At 42.3% G+C, this 19,964-nt stretch overlaps 1 protein-coding gene across 3 annotated transcripts in view; it reads right to left on the bottom strand.

The window, feature by feature from the left end:
* The window catches only part of FBP1 (fructose-bisphosphatase 1), a 135,752-nt gene that overhangs the window by 15,723 nt on the left and 100,065 nt on the right, over positions 1 to 19,964 (bottom strand). The window contains exons 4-6 of one of the 3 annotated variants that reach the window (XM_082258280.1): positions 9,862 to 10,002; positions 6,706 to 6,843; positions 3,227 to 3,346 (exon numbers count right to left, since the gene is read on the bottom strand). The exons of the other annotated variants lie outside the window; for them this stretch is intronic. Of the exons in view, the coding sequence (XP_082114406.1) occupies positions 3,227 to 3,346; positions 6,706 to 6,843; positions 9,862 to 10,002 (399 nt within the window). The remainder of the gene's footprint in view (positions 1 to 3,226; positions 3,347 to 6,705; positions 6,844 to 9,861; positions 10,003 to 19,964) is intronic. 3 annotated transcript variants of the gene reach the window in all.

Here is a 19,964-nt window from a genome sequence, read left to right as displayed (position 1 = left end):
AATGCTTTGCATTCATTTTAAAAATGCAAAGCATTCTGCTTAGTGGCTGACCTCCTATATTTACATTGCATCAGGCAACCCATTCAGCAGGGGACCCAGAAGCAAGTGGAGATCAATTAGCCACTTCTGGACAGGAAGGTTTTACCCACTTAATGACCAGGCCATTTTTTGCGATTCGCCACTGCATTACTTTAATTTGCAATTGCGCGGTCGTGCGATGATGTACCCAAATAAAATCGATGTTCTTTTTTTTCGCACAAATAGAGCTTTCTTTTGGTGGTATATGATCACCTGTTGTGATTTTTTTAACTTTTGTGCTATAAACAAAAAAAGAGCAACAATTCTGAAAAAAAACTATTTTTACTTTCTGCTATATAACATTCCCAATAAAATAAAATGTACAAATCAATTTTTTTTCATATTTTTAGGCCAATTTGTATTCTGCTACATATTTTTGGTAAAAAAAAGAAATCCCAATAAGCGTATCTTGATTGGTTTGCACAAAAGTTATCATGTCTGCAAACTAGGGGAAAGATTTCAGTCATTTTTATTTAATTTTTTATTTTTTACTAGTAATGGTGGCGATCAGCAATTTTTAGAGGGACTGCGACATTGCAGCAGACAGATTGGACCACTAACTGACATTTTTGGGTGACTAGAGACATTACTACAGTAATCAGTGCTAAAAATGTGCATTGTTACTGTAATAATGACACTGGCAGGGAAGGGGTTAACTCAGGGGGCGATCAAAGGTTTAAGTGTATGCCTAAAGGGTGTTTTCTAACTGTGAGGGCGATGGGCTTGTGGAATCAACACAGAGACCTGTGATCCTAAATAGGAGGAACACAGGTGCTCTGTACTGATTCCTGAGAGAGCAACAGTGTGCTGTGTTTACAACAGCAGACCGCTGTTCTCTCTCCACGGGCAGTGATCGTGGGTGCCCGGCGGCAACCGCAGCCTCCAGCCACGCGAATCAGCTTTCCTGCTGGCTAATGGGGGCATAAGCCGAGCCAGCCTGCTGCATTATATCTGCATCGGGTGTTCGGCAAGTGGTTAAGCAACAGTGTCTACTTCAGTGATTTCCAGCTTCCCAGGGCATCGGCCAAGTATGGTATATACATAGCCTTATACTTAAAGCGGAGTTCCGGCCTCGGGGTCAATTTTAGCTAAAAATACCCCCGGGACAGTCAGGGCTAGTACATTCCATAATGGATAGCCTCTGAACTGTCCCGGGTCGCACTTACCTGTAAGAAGAAATACTTACCTTGAAGTTGTTCTCCAGCGCTGCCATCTCAGGTGTGGGCAGCTGAAGCCGCAGCGTCCCTCTTTGTGTCCTCTTCTGTGAAGTCAGAGTCCCACAATGCACTGCATAGGCCCCGCTCATCACTTCCGGTGCAGGCGCGGCATTCCTGCACAGCTTCTGGGCATGCCCAGAAGCTGTATAGCAGGGAATGCCACGCTTGCACCGGAAGTGACGAGCGGGGTCGGTGCAGGCGCATTGACTCCTGGGAGCGATGACGTTCAGCTCCCAGGAGTCATCGCAAACCGGAAGAGACGGTGTGGGCCGCGGCCGCAGAGGGAGGAAGTGGAAGGAAGGTCAGTATATTTTCTTCTATAACAAGGTAAGTGACCAAAAAAAAAAATCTGCAGTATCCATTTCTTTTTCAGGTTGCACTCAGCAAGCGGATGGCCCAAAATCGATTTTTTCGATTTTGAGGCTGGAACTCTGCTTTAAAAGAAGAATTCCAGGCATGGTATGTTTTTGCATAGTTAAATTGATCCAGTAACTATGTACATACCATACCTGGCCTATGACCCTGAAAGCTGGAAATCAACTCTGTCCGGTCAAGAAGATTTCATTTCCTGCACTAGAGATAAAACAGCTGTCACTAGAACAGGCCCCCCACCAGACCAGAAAATTTCCTCTTACCTCCTTTTCCAATTAAGGCCCCTTTCACACGGGCTTTCCCAACAGATCCGCCTGTCAGTTTTTCAGGCAGACCTGATCGGACGCTCCATGTACCTCTATAGAGCGGCGGATGTCAGCGGAGACATGTCCGCTAACACCCGCTGCTCTCCAATCCAATCCGGTCCGTGAAATCTGGACGGATGGAAACCCTATTTTCCATCCGTCTGGAGGATCGGATCGGATAGGCTCGGAAGAAAAACAGACAGGTGGTCTGTTTTCATCCGATCTCCCATAGAGGAGATCGGCGGATCGATACCCACTGAGAAAAACGTCCGCTGAGCGCACCGCTTGTGTGAAAGGACCCTAAAACTCTAAAATGTTGGATTTCCCCTCACTTTCTATACCAAGGACAATGGTCACCAGAACAAATAGAGAGGGTTAAACCACACTCATATTTAGCCAATCCCACTTCTAGATAGATAAAGAAGATTGGCAAATAGAATTCAATGATAACATTAAAAATAATTTTAGGGCCACAAATATTATGCAGTGGCCCTATGGGATTGCAGGCCCCTAGCACCTCTTGGTAAAATGAATTAAGGCCTGTTCTAGATGTAATATGGTCTTTGTACTGGGCAGTTTCCTGTCTCTCTTTTTGTCTGTTTCAGGTACCCCCTTTGCTGTATCCAATCAGGATTTTAGTTATCAACTGTTGATAGGCAGATCACCTAGATGCTTTTCACACTCTGATTGGCTACAGACTTTCTGATGTAAACCTGTCAGTAGTTAGATCTTCAATCAAAACAAGCTGTCCTGCCCTCCCTTCCTTTTTGGGGTTATTGTCGCCGAATATTGTGGATGAACAGTGCAGTTAATGACTTTAGTGGACTGTTATGTTCAGCTAGAGTATTGGTGACTGAGCTTTGGTGTTTGATATTTATGTCAAAATAACTATTGGTTTGTTTATGATTATAAAGTTTAAAGATAATTTAATGATTCAATGCATATAACCCCAAATGAAAGGATGCAACCTAATATTTTCCAAGATGGTTGTCTTTTGTTATTTCTTTTTATTAACTTTTCTATTTCAGAAGGTTTTCTTATTATTTGTCTGCAATCCCTTGAGCAAACCATTGTTTGTAGCCAATATTATGAAAATATTACAATATGGAACATCTCATCTCTTGAATACAATTTGTGCAAAAACAAATAAATTCATGATGTTCACTATGAAAACAATTAGAGATATGAATATTCAGAATAACATAATCAAGTTCCACTTGCAGATAAGTTTGTAGTGAAGAAAGTTGCACTTACCTTTCCTTTTGGGCTCTTTTCATTGGCTGGGTACAAGAAGATCCCACCATACACTAAAGTCCTGTGAACATCTGCAACCATGGAGCCAACATATCTGGAGCTATATGGAGAGCTTCCATCCTGGATAAGATAGAGGAAACATGTATCAAACTTGATGTGCATGGCAAGCTGAATCGTACTTCTATCATAGCTAATTATCAAGGATATTTAGTATACATTTGAGGCCATTAGGCCTCAACACAGTTGTTTTCTTTCTTATTTACTAGCTGTGAAATTATACAAAAATCTAAAAATTTCCATTTTACTGGTATGTTGTTATTGACTTGAGCATGTAGCAGGTTTTTTTGACAATGACAACAAGATCCAAAAATTATCAGTTCAGAGCCGGTTCACATTAGAGCGATCCGACTTGCCGGGGCGACCTCACAAGCAGCGCAGCAGCGCACCGCGACCTCGGAGCGGCCGGCACGGACTTCATAACATTGAAGTCTATGCAGGTCGCTCCGGGTCGCCCCAAAGAAGCTCCGGACCCTTTTTCTAAGTCGGAGCGACTTGTGTCGCTCCTATTAGAATGGGTCCACAGCTTCTCTATGGCAGGCGACCTACGGCGACCTGTCAGGCGACCAGGCCCCAGTGTGAACCGGCTCTAAAGAATGAATGATACTCGTAATGTTTTCATACAAGTATTGAGACACCCTAAATTAGTTTTCAGTAGGGCCTGAGAAATTTTAGCTATGACTGATAATGAAAATTAAGATATACAAGGACCTCCAGGGTATATTTTGGACCTTCTTCCCTTTCTCCGTGTGCTGAACACACTAAGGCAGGCCATAGATGGTGCGAATTTCTTTCCTGCAACCACGGGTTGCAGGACAAAAATTTGCACGATTCCACCATCAATACAGACAGTGCTGACGGATGAATCCCTCCTGTCAAGCAACTGTCTACTCCCAGCGAGGGGAGCTGGGGCAGGCGGGGGAAGACAGTGATTATTGCTAGCAGCTATAGCAGCCGCTAGCTATAATCGCAACTGAATCTGGCAGGCTTTTTGTACCCAAGTTGATCAATCAATCAACCTAGTATATTCAGCCTGCCCACACACAGTTAAAATCTTGGCCAGTTCCTGCTGAACCTGGCTGAGATGGGAACCAGCGATGGCCGGCCTAACCTCAGTGTCCAACCACCCTCGAATCTTACATATAATTGTTTTGAATAGGTGCACTAAATAGAATCAAAATAAATTGTAGTCATTTTTCTACTTAGTCATGCTTTCATTTCCCTTTTTATGAATAGAAATAAACAGTACAAATACTTTCACTTTGCAATATGAACCAGGCATGCTTCTGGCAGAGAGCCCAGGGTTCCCTTTCTGAGTAAACACACATAAACTTCCACTAGGGTTTTCCCCTGATCCAGGTTACATGTAGGACTGAAGTAGTGCAAGGAAATCATATCCAATTTACAAGGCAGATTTAATAAACATAAAATAGTCATGATAAACACATCATCATTGTTCACTTTGTCCTTACAATTCAAATACATATTGATATTTACATAATCATTTAAAATGAAAGACTTTGACAGCATGGTCCCAGCACAGTTACTGTCGCCTAACCAAAAGCTCTTGATCGCTCCTTGCGATCGGGTGTTTTCCGATCACGTGACCGCCGTGACAGCCAATCATGGCGGTTATGTGATCTTAAGTCGCGGCCCGCCTCCCGGTGTCATAAACCTCTTAATGGGTCAGGAGGCGCCGGCGTTAAGAGGTTAAGACCCCAGTCGGGATTTATTTTTTATTTTTTTACTCCCTTTCCTGTCAAGGAGATTCCATTTCCTGTCCAAGAGACAAAACAGCTAGTAAAATTTTTTCCAAAGAGAGGGGAAATCTTATCTTAGACAGCTGTCATTGGATTAGGTCTCCTCATCTGAAGAGTTCCTCTTACTTCTTTTTCCTGTCACAGCTGCAAAATGTTGGATTTCCCCTCACTTCCCGTGTAAAGGAATATGTCACCAGAACAAATAGAGAAAGTGAATCTCTCCAAATGGAACACAGAGAACAAAGAAATTTGACAAAGAGCCTCAAGGTCCTCTTCCTCCCTTTCCCATTGTAACACCACCCCCCCTACCCTTTTCCATCCCTACTTTCTTTCCTGTCCCAAGATTCAAACCCTTCTGTGCCTTTGGTACTCATCAAGATGACAATGACTTGGCAGTTGGGTCACTTCAATAAAGCTGGCCATACGTTTATCAAAATTTGGCAGGTTCGGCAGGGACCAGCTGAATTTAGTTTCATGTATGAGCAGGTTGGTAGTATAGAAATTGATCTACTGATCAACTTCTGTGAAACCAGCTTGTTAGATTTTCCCTGTTCAATCAGTGCTGCAGGCTATAAGAATACAATAGCTCAGTGGAGAGGATTCCCACGTCCACATTGCATGTGTGGATAAGGAAATCAGTCAGTTTTTTTCTGTTCAAAGCGCTAGTTTTATTAAAAAAATGACCAATCTATGGGCTGCCTAACTTGGTAATATATCATATAATATACACTGTTAATCTTTGGGTAGTAAAGCTCATGGCTTGTGATGGTACCCTTGGCCAATACCAAAACCCTGGTGGAAGTACATTTTTTATGTTTTGCAGTGAAATGCAATTTACAAACAAATGAAAACTAAAACCCAACTGAACTCACTGTTATTGTATTTAGCTAACTTGTAAAATTTCAATAAAAAATTAATAAAAACAGAAAAACATGACAAATGTTCTAACTTTTACCCACTATCCAAAACTAAAAATCTATCTATCATTAAAATACACTTTAATGCTGGATATTCCAGATGTCAGGTTGTATTGTGGCAATGTTTACTTCAAATCTAAGAATGCACACCTGTTTCCCAGGATTATTCTGGATTTTCCAAGCCAATCTCTACCTAATTACACTTTATCATACACAAATATACCAGATCATGATTTTGGTATCTTTATCGTAGTGTTAAGGTGGGGACACAGGCACAGAAAAGGCACTTGCTTTTCACAGGTGCTTTGTGAATTTTGCAAGTATCAGATGTAAGGCCCGAGTCCACTATGCCCTTATACAGCTTGTCTGATACCATAGAAAGGATAGGTCGTAGAAGGTCGTGTAACAAAATAATTGTTATCTCCCAACTCAAATCAATACTGTAGCTGACACCTACCTCTTTCACAAGCTCACCATTTTACAGCAGCCATAAAGAAAACGGGTAAAGATTATTGACATAAGGTCAAAGCCGACCTGCCCTACCTGTCTTCTTACAGCAGATTGTTATTTAAAAATAAGATTTGCTCTGCCCCACGCAACCACAATATAAATTGGTAGTAGCCGGGATAGAATTCATGTTTGATGTTTTTGACATTTGTGCCATTTGGCCTGCAATTCTAGATGCAGTTTAAAATTAGGCAAATGTGGATCAACTGTGTCATGTGTCAGATTTCAATTTACTCACCGTAGGAAACTTCTTGTTTTGTATATACTCTGTTATTACCGGATCAAAGTACTTGGCATATCCCTCATTGAGACTGTAAATCTTTCCCTTCTTTTTCATTTTCACATTTTTGTCAACTAAAATGAATTCCCCCAGAGCCTGAAAGAAAACAGCAGCATAGAAATAAAGTTGTGTGTACAGTCATGGTTTTTGTTCTGTAACCCATGCATAACTTTAAAAATAATAATTATCGTGTATGCTGCAATCTTAGCAGCAATATTGGGCATCTGCGTCTGTATCAAATCAAGCATGACATGAAACCAACTAGTTATGTTCTTATTTAACAGGAAATAGTAAGTAAAAACAATAAACTTTGGCCAACAATCAGACTTCAGCTTCAGAGGAAGAAGAGCTAAAAAATGCTACTTTCTGCCATCGATGCCCTGCAATACAATATGTTAAAAATGTTGCAGGTTCTCTAAACTATATCTATCTAAATGAAGTGTATACCAGAACATATACAGTAAAATATGCCCTACGAAGACATTCTTACATCATAAGACAAATTGTAACCTACCTAGGTTTCTAATAAAAATATTCAACAAGACCTTGCCCCCCGAGAATCTCAGCGCCATCCCAACCCAGACCTTCAAATATTTTTAAGGTTGGCGGCTCAATTAAACTCATATGGTGGGAATACCGTAAAGTGAGGAGGTTTTGAGTAAAGGTCTATCAAATGCTCTACACATTCATGGGTAAATCTTTCTGTAAAGACCCCTATGAGACTCTCCTGCATTGGCAACCTGAGGACTATACTAACACCCAGTTTAATGTTGTCACAATGGCAAAGAGGGTTACGGCAAAAGTATGGAAGACTTTGACTATCCCCTTCGATGACGTCAAGCACAGAGTTTCTCAGGTTATGGTTTATTTAAAAAATGCCCGCTAGAGAGAATGATAAGATGGCTAGATTCTGTAAAATATGGGAACTGTGGATTTAAACCTACTGTATATGTTGCTCTCTTTTGACATAGTATCTTTGTTCCTGTAGAGAGTGGTAGTTTGAGTGGTCCCTGCATAACTGGGGAAGTTTTTTCCCTTCCCTCTTCCCCCTTTCTATTTTTTTTCTTCCTCCCTCCCTTTTTCCTCCCCATTTACCTTCCTTTATCTTTCCTGATTCTCACTGAAGGTTTAGGGGCCTCACTTTCAGATGGATGTTTTGAGGCCCAAGTCTCTCTCCTTCCCCCTTTCTTTTTAAGTCTTACATTATATTTATATTTTTCCTCCTGGAACTTTGGGCACATCCTGAGTACTCTTACTTAATGTGTCTTAACCTTACATAACCCTAGTTCACTTGAGTTCTGAATTTGCACTGCTTTACTATACTGTCTTTCAATGATTTATTTGTTAGTTTCGGTGTATTGACCTTTTTTTTCCTCTTTTGGAATGTTACAATTGTTACATTTACCTTTTGACATCCAAGATAATCAATAATAATTAATTGAACAAAACATATTCAACAAGAAAAAAAGTCTGCAAATTATAAAAGTATCCTAACTGAACTTGTAGGATATCTATAGACATGTTAGCAAATGCCATTAGTAAATACGTTTTATTGCAGTTCTGTTCTAAAAGAACAAGCAAGCTTCTATGAATGTTAGAAACAGCAATGTAAACTGTACAATGATTTAATGATTTTCTTGCTTGGCCCAGTCTGTCAAGTGATTTTAAACCTTTTTCTTTTTTTAAACAAACATTTTATACTTACCTGCTCTGAGTAATAGAATTGCACAGACCGGCCCCAATCCTTTTCTTCTTGGTTCCCCCGCTGGTGCTCCTGGCTCCTCCCCTTTTTGGTGTGCCACCATAGAAAGCAACTTTCTGTTATGGCACACTTACTGGCTTGATATATCGAGCTGCGCTATAGACACAGACAGTGCAGCTCCTTCTTTACAGAGTTTGAATGATAGCAGCAGAAGCCACAAGTCAATGGTATCAATCTGCCCTGTGAGGAGGGAGAGAGAAAAGAGAGCCACTGCTCTTGGGTACAGTGCTGGATTGAGATCAGGCTCAGGTAAGTATAAGGGGGGGGGGGGAGATACTGCAGCACGGAATGGTTTTTACCTTAATGCAGAGAAAGCATTAAGGTAAAAATCCTTAAAGTGGTTGTAACCCTAAAAAAAAAAATAAAAAAGATCCTGTTCCTATAAAGCAGGATAGGGATTGTGTGGTGTCATTTGTCCCTCTCTATGCTTTAAAATACCTGGTTGATCCTGCCTGTTTCTGTGTACCCCTTAGTGTGCTGACCATGGTAATCATGGCTGCTGATCCATAATAACGTGCTCAGTTTATGTGCCTCTGTCAACCCATTGTCTCTCCCCTTCTACCCCTCTCTCCCTGCCTGTCAGCTCAGGAGTCTGTGTGTCAGCCATCCCCCCCGCATCTCCTGCCGCAATGGCTGTAAAATCTCGAAGCATAAATCCCATAATCCCCTCTGTAAGGCCCCTTTACACTTGTGCATCTTGTCCTACAACTTAGGACTGCAAAGTCACATGACAAGTCGTACTCCATGATTTCCAATGAGTACTATTCATATCTGTGTGACTTCAAGTCGCACCGACTTCAAAGTAGTCCCTGCACTACTTTGGTCTGACTTTGATGCATTTTGAGGTCCATAGACCTCAAGATTATACAGGCATTGATTCAAGTTCAGTCAAAATCACAGCAAAATCTTGTGACTTTTAGGTCTCACAAGTGTAAAAGGGGCCTTACAGAAAGATATACTGTGCAGTATCTGTGTTTTAAAAATTATGCAGCGAAATACCTTATTTCAGAGCACCACTGTGTGCTCACGTGACCCCCCGCCACTCTCCTCCTCTCCGCCTGGCTGACATCAATGGGGAATCTCAGCCCCTCACACTGTAGTTCTCAGATCGAGAAGCTGAGCGCTGGGAGGTCATGTGAGTGCACACCGGCACTCTAAAAATAGGTATTTCACTGCATAATTTAAAAAACCCAGATACTGCACAGTAAATTTTTCTGTAACAGAGGGGCTTCCAGGATTTGAGATTCATGACTTTACATCCACTTTAAGCCTTTAGAACCACTTTAATGTGTGGAAACATTTAGAAATGCCTACAGACCACAGAGGTCAAGAAACATTGTTGTCATACTTACAGGGTCCAACATGAAACAATCCACTCCTTGACCAGTAGACAGTGCTACAAGTGTTGCACTTCCATATAGCGCATAGCCTGCTGCTACAATGTTACGTCCAGGTTGTAGGGCATCTTGCTCGCATGGTTCTGTTTCTGTTGTCTATGGTGGAAAGAACTCTGTAAGTGAGCAGTACATACTAATAATATCTACAAAAATTACTTTGGCTGAAAGGCAGCTCAATGTAAATAAAATATAAAAACACCAATTGAAATGGTGGCGCAATATATACTGGTAACTAGGGATGAAAATAACTGCCTGGGTTTGGGTCGATAAAAGTCTAGCAAATCTTGCTCAAAGTTTACAAACCCTGTGTTGAACTTCTTTACATTTTATGGGAAAGTGAATGTTGTCTCCAAATTCTGGTCATTTGCAGTATTTTTAAGCAAGCTATTGTCAAAGAAAAGGCATGGGAAGCTGAACGACATGGCAATATTAAAAAAGGAATGATATTATCTCTCAATATACACAATCATCAGCTCTCTCTATCAACTTCAATACACAAACTGACAATATTGTTGCTGTGAGCCCACTTTTTTTTACAGCGGGCTTCGTTATCAATTCTTTAAAATGATTGCCACTTGTGAGCAGAAGAAAGATATTCGCAATTCTCAGGAATCTGAAGGATTTGCTGCAAACCCATCCCTAGTGAAAACAACCTGAAAGCCTTCAGCAATTGCACTAATGTATTATTTCAAAATATAGGCAGAGAAATTAGATTCTCTTCCTGGTGGATTTTTTTTAGTTATTCTAAAAGGTGGGTGGGAGTACCTAAATCTCCCAGGTGGACATGAAAAGAGTTGAAAACTGTGGTAAGGAGACTTACATAATGTCTTATACAGTATTGGATTATAAACAGTCTTCCTAACAGGTTCCTGACAGGTTGTGGCTGCTTTGAAGGAAACCTGTACTTAGAGAATAGACTCTCCTTCTGGAAACAGCAATTGCCTGACTGGAATGCTGATGTGAAGGCTGATGTAATACTTCCTAGGTCAGAGGTAGGCAACCCTTGAGAGGTGGAGTTCTACCTGGACAACATGAAAAAGATCAAAGATAATCGGGGAGCCGCGCATTTTTTTTTTTCGTAAAAATTAACAAGCAAGCCCACAATAAAAAGTAAAGATGGCATGAAGAAAACCTAGAAAAATCTACTAAAACGAATGTCACTTTAAAAATATAAACTTAGCCTACCTTAACAGTTAGCTTCAGTGAAGAACTCGGCATTCACTTTCATTCACAATTTTCATGTCTGGGGAGTAATTGGTCACCCCCACAAGGCTGATGCAGGAGTCCATCATGAAGGCAAAACACCTGGTACTGCAGGCTGATTTGCTAGACTAGTTTTAGGCCTGATTATCTGCTCTGATTTCTGGCCAGTGAAAGTAGTATGTAGGGCAGTGTCCAGGGCTCAATAGTAGGTAAGGCATTGTACAGGAGTCAGTAGGATGTAGGGCAGTGTATAGAGGTCATAAGTAGGTAGGACAGTGTACAGGGGTCTGTGGGATGTAGAGCGGTGTGTAGGGGTCAGTAGGATGTAGGATGGTGTACAGGGGTCAGTAGGATGTAGGACAGTGTACAGGGGTCAGTAGCACGTAGGGAGGTGTACAGGGGTCAGTAGCACGTAGGGCGGTGTACAGGGGTCAGTAGCACATAGGGCGGTGTACAGTGGTCAGTAGCATGTAGGAAGGTGTACAGGAGTCAGTAGCAGGTAGGGGGGTGTACAGGAGTCAGTAGCAGGTAGGGGGGTGTACAGAGGTCATTAGTATGCAGGACAGGGATCAGGAGGGCAAGGTACTGGGGAGTCAGAAGAGTATGGGGATCAGGAGGGCTGGGGTGTGAGCAGGACTGCCGCTAGAAATCCTGGGGCCCCATACAGCCTACCTGACAGGGCCCCCCCCCCCTCCACCAAAAATATCAAAATTATATTATCACCCCCTCCCCCAATCCCTCTTCCTAGCAGAAATCCCTCCCAATCACTCCTCACAGCGCAACCCCCCAAATCCCTCCACAAATTCACAACCCCATCCCCGTACAGAGTGCAGGGGTCAGGAATGCATTACGTACAGAGTGCAGGGGTCAGGAATACGTTCAGGAGAATGCTAGATACAGAATGCAGGGTTCTGGAGTGCAATATGCACAGGGTTCAGGAGAGTGCTAGATAGGGAGTAGTGCCTTACTAAGCTAACCAAGATTTCCCATAGATGCAAATGTTAGACAGAGAGCAGTGCCATACCAAGTTGACCAAGATTCTAAATTGAGGCCAATGTTAAAAATCAGGAGTAGTGCCATACCAAGCTTTACATAGTAGTGAATGTACGTAAATGCCTCTGTACTGCACCTCTTCCCAGCTGCTACAACCTCTGCAACACACACACCTCTCCTCTGCCCTTATCTTCCCCAAAGGTCCCCCATCTTCCACATGATTTCCTTTCTAAAATATCTTTCTGTTGCTGGCTGCCATATCTTCCTTCTCCTTCTTCCCTATGCACATGTTGCTTGACACAGGGGGCGGGTCTGAGTAGCAGTCCCGCCCATTACCGACATCACAGCATGAATTTGTGCAGTCTCTCATTGTGGCTGCATAGTGCACACCCAGCTGGTTTGTTAGCCAATCCCTGGCTGTTCTAAATGTTCCCACTGCTGCAGGTCCTTCTGAGCTAGAAGATAAACATTTATCACCAGAATTATGCCGGACAAATCCTCTGTACAGCGGGACAGTCCTGCCCAGGTTGGGAGGTATGCAGGCATCCTACCGATCTCCCTACTGTCCGGGCCCCCCTATGGGCCGGGGCCCAATACAGGAGTACTGGCTGTACCCCCCTGAATTGCGGCCCTGGGTGTCAGGAGGGTACATAAGTTGTTTTTTTATGCAGAGAAGATGCAGTGGGAAACCTACAGGCACTGATCCCCTTCGGCAATCCTCTCCTCTTTCACCTTCCCACGTATCAACCACTGGCAGGCATGAGCTCACAACACTCAAAAGCTTGGGTGTTTACAAATCAGTGCTCATTTTATTTGTATCAGGTAATGAGACCCTGTTGCCAGACCATTAATTTCACTTTCAATAGGTCTTTATTAAAGTTTTGGAAGATACATGATATCTTCAAATGTAATTAACATTGTAAAAAGGTTTTTAGTGCAGCTGTGAGCCATAGAAAACAGTAACGGTTATAATGATACAGACCAATAAGGATGGCATAATATACAGTGCCTTGCGAAAGTATTTGGCCCCCTTGAACTTTGCGACCTTTTGCCACATTTAAGGCTTCAAACATAAAGATATAAAACTGTAATTTTTTGTGAAGAATCAACAACAAGTGGGACACAATCATGAAGTGGAACGAAATTTATTGGATATTTTAAACTTTGTTAACACATAAAAAACTGAAAAATTGGGCATGCAAAATTATTCAGCCCCTTTACTTTCAGTGCAGCAAACTCTCTCCAGAAGTTCAGTGAGGATCTCTGAATGATCCAATGTTGACCTAAATGACTAATGATGATAAATAAAATCCACCTGTGTGTAATCATCAAGTCTCCGTATAAATGCACCTGCACTGTGATAGTCTCAGAGGTCCGTTTAAAGCGCAGAGAGCATCATGAAGAACAAGGAACACACCAGGCAGGTCAGAGATACTGTTGTGGAGAAGTTTAAAGCCGGATTTGGATACAAAAAGATTTCCCAAGCTTTAAACCTCCCAAGGAGCACTGTGCAAGCGATAATATTGAAATGGAAGGAGTATCAGACCACTGCAAATCTACGAAGACCTGGCCGTCCCTCTAAACTTTCAGCTCATACAAGGAGAAGACTGATCAGAGATGCAGCCAAGAGGCCCATGATCACTCTGGATGAACTGCAGAGATCTACAGCTGAGGTGGGAGACTCTGTCCATAGGACAACAATCAGTCGTATACTGCACAAATCTGGCCTTTATGGAAGAGTGGCAAGAAGAAAGCCATTTCTTAAAGATATCCATAAAAAGTGTTGTTTAAAGTTTGCCACAAGCCACCTGGGAGTCAAACCAAACACGTGGAAGAAGGTGCTCTGGTCAGATGAAACCAAAATCGAACTTTTTGGCAACAATGCAAAACGTTATGTTTTAGCGTAAAACCAACACAGCTCATTACCCTGAACACACCATCCCCACTGTCAAACATGGTGGTGGCAGCATCATGGTTTGGACCTGCTTTTCTTCAGCAGGGACAGGGAAGATGGTTAAAATTGATGGGAAGATGGATGGAGCCAAATACAGGACCATTCTGGAAGAAAACCTGATGGAGTCTGCAAAAGACCTGAGACTGGGACAGAGATTTGTCTTCCAACAAGACAATGATCTAAAACATAAAGCAAAATCTACAATGGAATGGTTCACAAATAAACATATCAAGGTGTTAGAATGGCCAAGTCAAAGTCCAGACCGGAATCCAATTGAGAATCTGTGGAAAGAACTGAAAACTGCTGTTCACAAACGCTCTCCATCCAACCTCACTGAGCTTGAGTGGTTTTGCAAGAAGGAATGGGCAAAAATTTCAGTCTCTCGATGTACAAAACTGATAGAGACATACCCCAAGCGACTTACAGCTGTAATCGCAGCAAAAGGTGGCGCTACAAAGTATTAACTTAAGGGGGCTGAATAATTTTGCACGCCCAATTTTTCAGTTTTTTATTTGTTAAAAAAGTTTGAAATATCCAATAAATTTCGTTCCACTTCATGATTGTGTCCCGCTTGTTGTTGATTCTTCACAAAAAATTACAGTTTTATATCTTTATGTTTGAAGCCTGAAATGTGGCAAAAGGTCGCAAAGTTCAAGGGGGCCAAATACTTTCTCAAGGCACTGTAAGTTTGGTTTACAGTAACAATGCATAAATTTTGAGCTACAGGGATAGGTAGGAAAGGGGAGGTGGGGGGAAAGAGAAGGGTAAACGAGAAGGGTAAATGAGAGTCAGGTAGCCAATTTAAATTGGGGTCTGGAGGTTTCAAATGCAAAAGGGCTCACCAAGGGTCTCTGGGAAAGGGACAGGTTAACAACATTTGCAATGGTTTTAGGAGCTTCGTCCAAAATCTAGAAAGCATAGTGCATGACCACCATGCGTGAAGTACGTCCCCTGGGAGGGAACAGCCTCGAAAGCAGGTATTAGAAGAGTTGGGGCAAAGGTGTGCTCTAGATTTTGGAGAGATGGAGGTGAAACCAGGGCGAAAGTACAGCTTTCAAGGATTTAAAAATGTGGCTATAGTTAGCCTTATGGAGTGTGTTGTACGAATGAGTTAGGCGAATGCCCAAATAGGTTACATAGTTGGTGAGTCAAGTGAATCTATAGTTCTGTTTCAAGGAGGGGACTGCTCCATTGGGAAGAGAGATGGGACTGTTCATGTCAACAAAAATCTTCCTATAAGATTTTATGTGTTTTAATGTATTTATGCATGTTATTTATGAGTAAAAACCTCCCTTATTTAGACATTGAAGAGATTGAAGGCAGCCACATAGATAACTCGATTTTATTTTCTTCCACCACAGGTTGAAAGGGGAGCAGGAAGCCTTCCTGGCCAGCAGAACACAAGTGTAGCACTGTCCCCGTAGGGCTTGCTGTATGATGACTTCCTGGGCCTCCTCTGATTACCAGCACACAGTCACTTAGGGTACAGTTCACACATTAATCCTTACTCCCAATGGCTCGTTGCTTAATAAAAAGTCCAGGGGTGTTGGTAAGGACAACTCTCACTTGGCCTCACCAGGTGGCTTGTGGAAGCAGTCTCACTGCCTAAAGCCTTAAACCATACTGCCACTTGTATGGAAAGGATTAGGTCTCCTTGCTCTTTCTCTCCAGCAATAGACTTGGTGATCTACATTCTCTTTAGAACACCCACTAGCATCCCTTTTACTGACACCCATCCACTGACTCGTCTAGCTGCAGGGGTGGCCCCCCTCATGTCAGGCCCCTTGACACCGATCTGTACTCACTGTACTGCAGAATCAGATCCCTCAGTGTATCCCCTTTTAGTCAGCTTCACAGGACCTCCGAGTTCAGTTCCTCTCTAGCTCTCTCTAGGCCCTCAGGTCGACTACCTGAGGCCCCATGGCACCTCTACAGAGGAGGAGGTAGCCGTCCGCCCCCCCCCCCCCCCCCCCTCCGGGACTCCACTATCCAGACGAAAGACCCTGAGCACATGTGCTCCAGGCATTTATGCAGTATCTCATCATGCACCGAGACACTTTTCCTCTGCCAAATCACCAAGGCTGTACTAAATGCCTGTGCACTTATTCATCAGGTTTCCTCCCACTGTTCAATACGCCTCCCTATTGGACCAGTGTGAAACACTCTGCAGACAGACTGAGTGGCACCTGAGCACGTTGAGCAGACCTCGCTAACAGATCCTGCTCTCTGGTAGGCAAAGAACAATATAGATTTACCTGCAATCCCTCTTATAAGCAGACTGGAGTCAAAATCTATACTATCTGTCTAGCACCCACCAAGGAGGGTGCTACCTAGGTATCACTGCTAGCGGCTATAGCTATGGGCAGTAATCAAATGTAAAAATTAAACAGGCTGGTTGTACCCAAACCAATCAATGGATCGACTTGGGTACAATCTATACTATCATCCAATACATGGATTGGTCCCTGATGAACCGGCTGCATTTTGATTTATGAATGGCCAGCTTTAGGCTGCTGCTGGGTTCTACCATCTGGGATGTAATGCAACCTGTCCCAGCAGACTCTCAGATTCTCCTTTGCTACTCCCCTGCCAGCTACTTGAAAGGTTATTTAGGGAGGTTAGGGGGAAGGGTGGAGATGTTGGGCCTGTACAGACAGTAATTAGTCTCTTCCTGAAGAGGAAAGGGCTATGATGTACAAACAGAGTTGGGGGCTAAGAAATTGACACTTTTTGGAGTAGTCTCATTTACTAGCAAGTTCACATTGGGCACATTGCAAGTCATTCAACAAAAGAATTTATGGAAATGAAAACCTCTGTGAATATGCAATATAAAGAGTTGATTTTGCTGTGCTTTTCATTGCACTTTTCAGTCTAATGACAGGTTCCATTTAAAAATAATTAAAAGCCAGAAAAAAAACAAGAAACTAGTAGGTCAACAATGGCAAACTACAAATTTATCTTTGTATAGCTCCTTAAAGTTGACGTAGTTGGCCTAGAAAGGCCCTTAATCGCTTTGCTTTTTACAGTTTTTCATGTTCCCACCTAGGATCCATGGCTTTGCTGTTTGTACATGAAAGAAGCAAAACATGTTTGAGGGAAAATGTAGGGGCATTGCCAGTATAAGCAGCGTGCCTAGCCATGACTGCCAGGACAGAACTGCTTGTTTACTTCCCCAATCGTCATTGAAATACCAGGCCAGCCTGTTTGATGGGTGTGGAAGCCATTCTACTTTTAAAGCTTCCTAGAAAGGCAGAGAGCTACCCTGCTACCACAAAATCCAGATTACTTATCTAACTACACTGCAAATAGAACACTCAAATAGGACATCCTTTATCTACAGCCACACCTTTCACTGTGGAATTCTAATAGGAAAGGGTGATGACACTTGTTTTTCAGGTCACACTCACTCTAGTAAATAATTAAACCACTGGTTCCATGACTAAGGACATCACTGCCCAAAAAAAAAAATGTCTTGCCTAAATCCAAATGCACACATGTATCCATTAAAATTAAAGAATCGTGGGTTCTTTTGTATATTTCTTAGGATCCTTTTACACTGGATTTCTGATCAGGTCCACTTGTCAGTTTTTCAGATGGACCTGATCGGACCCTCCAGTCTCCCCTATGGAGCAGCGGATGTCAGTGGACACATGTCTGCTGACATCTTCCACCATCTGATCCGATCTTGCCTGCCAAATCCAGACAGATGGTGGTCTTTATTTTCCATTCGTCTGGTGTTTTGGATCAGGTAAGATCGGATGAAAAAGCCAGGCAGTCTATTTCAATCCGATTTCCCCATAGAGAGCCGGACTGTATCCGTGTCCGCTCTGCATAGTGGAGCAGACAGGACCTGTGATCCGCCTGCTCAGTGGAGATCAGCATGACTTGACAAAAACCCAGCCAGAGGACAGAGATAGAGGTTGTGTGAGGAGTAAAAGGAGGAAACAGCCATCTGGAATATTGCCATCTTTTTAATTAACCGCTTGCCTACTGCCAACAGTAATATTACTGCGGCATTGCGGGGGTAGTACTACGTGACTGGAGTGCATGTGACTCCGCACCACCGGAGCCGCGCTCCCGCTGTGATTAGACACAGCGGGAGCCGGGCAACGGGAGGAGAGGTGGCAATTACTGCCTTCCTCCCCCGATAGTCCGGGAAACGGAGAGAAGACCCGCCTGCTTATGTAAACAAAGCAGGCGGATCTTCTCTCAGACAGGCAGGGACAGTTCATTAGTTTCAGCTAAGCTGAAACTGCGATCTGTCTGTGTCTGTCACAGAACCCCCCCCCCCCCCTCACACACACACACACACACACAGTTTGTAAGCATCTAGGCATACATTAACCCCTTGATCACCCAGAGTGTTAACCCCTTCCCTGCCAATGGCATTATTACAGTAACAGTGCATATTTTTAGCACTGATTACTGTAGTAATGTCACTGGTCCCCCCAAAAGTGTCAAAAATGTCAGTTAGGGGTCTGATCTGTCCGCCACAATGTTGCAATCCCGCAAAAAAATCACAGATCGCAGCCATTACTAGTAAACAAACAAACAAAAAAAAACAATAAAAATGACATACATCTTTCCCGTAGTTAGTAGATGCGATAACTTTTGCGCAAACCAATCAAAATACGCTTATTGTGATTTTTTTTTACCAAAAATATGTAGCAGAAAACAAATTGGACTAAAATGTTAAAAAAATTTAGATTTTTACATTTTTTTTTTTTGGGGGGAATTTCATATAGCAGAATGTGAAAAATATTGTTTTTTTTCACAATTGTCGCTCTTTTTTTGTTTATAGCGCAAAAAATAAAAACCGCACAGGTGATCGAATACCACCAAAAGAAAGCTCTATTTGTGGGAAAAGGACGTAAATTTTAATTGGGTACAGCGTCGCACGTCCTCGCAAAATAGGACCTGGTCAGGAAGGGGGTAAAACCTTCCAGGGCTGAAGTGGTTAATGAAGCCCTTGAACAATCCCTGATATTCATGATAACAGTTTAGAAGCATTTTTGCCTCCAAGTGCTAAACGTCAAGAAGTTATACCAAAAAAACTCCTGGCATTATCACAAGGTGAAGAGCCAAAAGCACGCTGCTCCAGGATTTTACGCTATGGCAAGTATATGCCTTTTTTGGGGATCTTCTACGATTACAGGATCATATTAAAAACCAATAGGTTAATAAAGTTATGAAAATTCTCATGAGATAGAATACTTCGGAAGTGATGTAATGTATTGTATTGTAATATATTCTTTTATTTATGAGCATGCGTGGTCTTAGTCACACGATTTTTTTATCGTACAAATACTATACTAATTACATGAAAATCGTTCGTTTTGCTATGACATAAGAAACATTTTTGTGCTTGTCCCTTCGGATATTTTTGTATGAACTGTCGTGATTGGCTCTATGTGTACTAATAAATAGAATATTTCGGATCCGATTGCGTTTTTGGTCCGATTTTCTTATCATGTTTGCAGGTCTTTAGACGATTGAAAAAACATTCTTGCAATGAAAATTTTAAAATAAAGTCTGCGACCAGCTTAACACACACTGGGAAAGGGGTAGGTTGAGGAGTTATTCAAATTCTATGCAGGGTTTTGTTTCCAGTCACATTAAGCTGGTGACATCATGAAAATACTTTGTTTATTTAGCAAGACATTGAGCAATGTGCACAGTCCAGGGACCCCTATAAATCAGCTATCAATAATTTTTATCATTCCGATTTCTCCAGATTGATCAAGTTTGTTATCTTCCTATCATTGTTAGCCTTTGTACTGCACTAAAATGTAAGCCTACTTATCTCTACACAGAATTCAGTAAAAAAAAAAAAAAAAAAAAGAAGTCGCACCAAAGACTTCCCATCCCCCTCAAAGTGCACAGAATACAGGAGCACTGGCTTTAGCAT

The sequence above is a fragment of the Pelophylax lessonae genome (assembly GCF_965119305.1).
Source record: "Pelophylax lessonae genome assembly, chromosome: 1".
Lineage (NCBI taxonomy): Eukaryota > Metazoa > Chordata > Amphibia > Anura > Ranidae > Pelophylax > Pelophylax lessonae.
The sequence above is the reverse complement of the archived record's forward strand: the minus strand, read 5'-3'. Positions and strand labels throughout refer to the sequence as shown.